Here is a 261-nt window from a genome sequence, read left to right on the forward strand (position 1 = left end):
GTGGCTCCATTGGCCGTTAGTACTCAGGCATCAGAACTTATACTTCAGAGAGGGACTGTTGACACTTGCAGTTTGGTGCAGGGGGTTACTGGGAACACTGGGATGGAGTGACTGCTCATTCTCGCTTCCTCAAGATGACATAGATGAGTCCGCTGACCAGTGCCAAAGGGAAGGCCACCCACGCCAGGATGTAGGAGTAGCCGAAGGAGTCTTTCTCTGGCACCCACCCCGAACTCATCACTGTGTAGATGATGGCTCCGC

At 54.0% G+C, this 261-nt stretch overlaps 1 protein-coding gene across 1 annotated transcript in view; it reads right to left on the reverse strand.

Annotated features, from left to right (window-relative positions):
- Window positions 1-6: 6 nt before the first annotated feature.
- The window catches only part of pmp22b (peripheral myelin protein 22b), a 5,514-nt gene continuing 5,259 nt past the window's right edge, over window positions 7-261 (reverse strand). Inside the window, exon 5 of the mRNA XM_020613860.1 lies at window positions 7-261. Within this exon, the coding sequence (XP_020469516.1) occupies window positions 116-261 (146 nt within the window). The 3' untranslated portion in view covers window positions 7-115.

This window comes from Monopterus albus, unplaced genomic scaffold (genome assembly GCF_001952655.1).
Source record: "Monopterus albus unplaced genomic scaffold, M_albus_1.0 scaffold139.1, whole genome shotgun sequence".
In the NCBI taxonomy this organism is placed as follows: domain Eukaryota; kingdom Metazoa; phylum Chordata; class Actinopteri; order Synbranchiformes; family Synbranchidae; genus Monopterus; species Monopterus albus.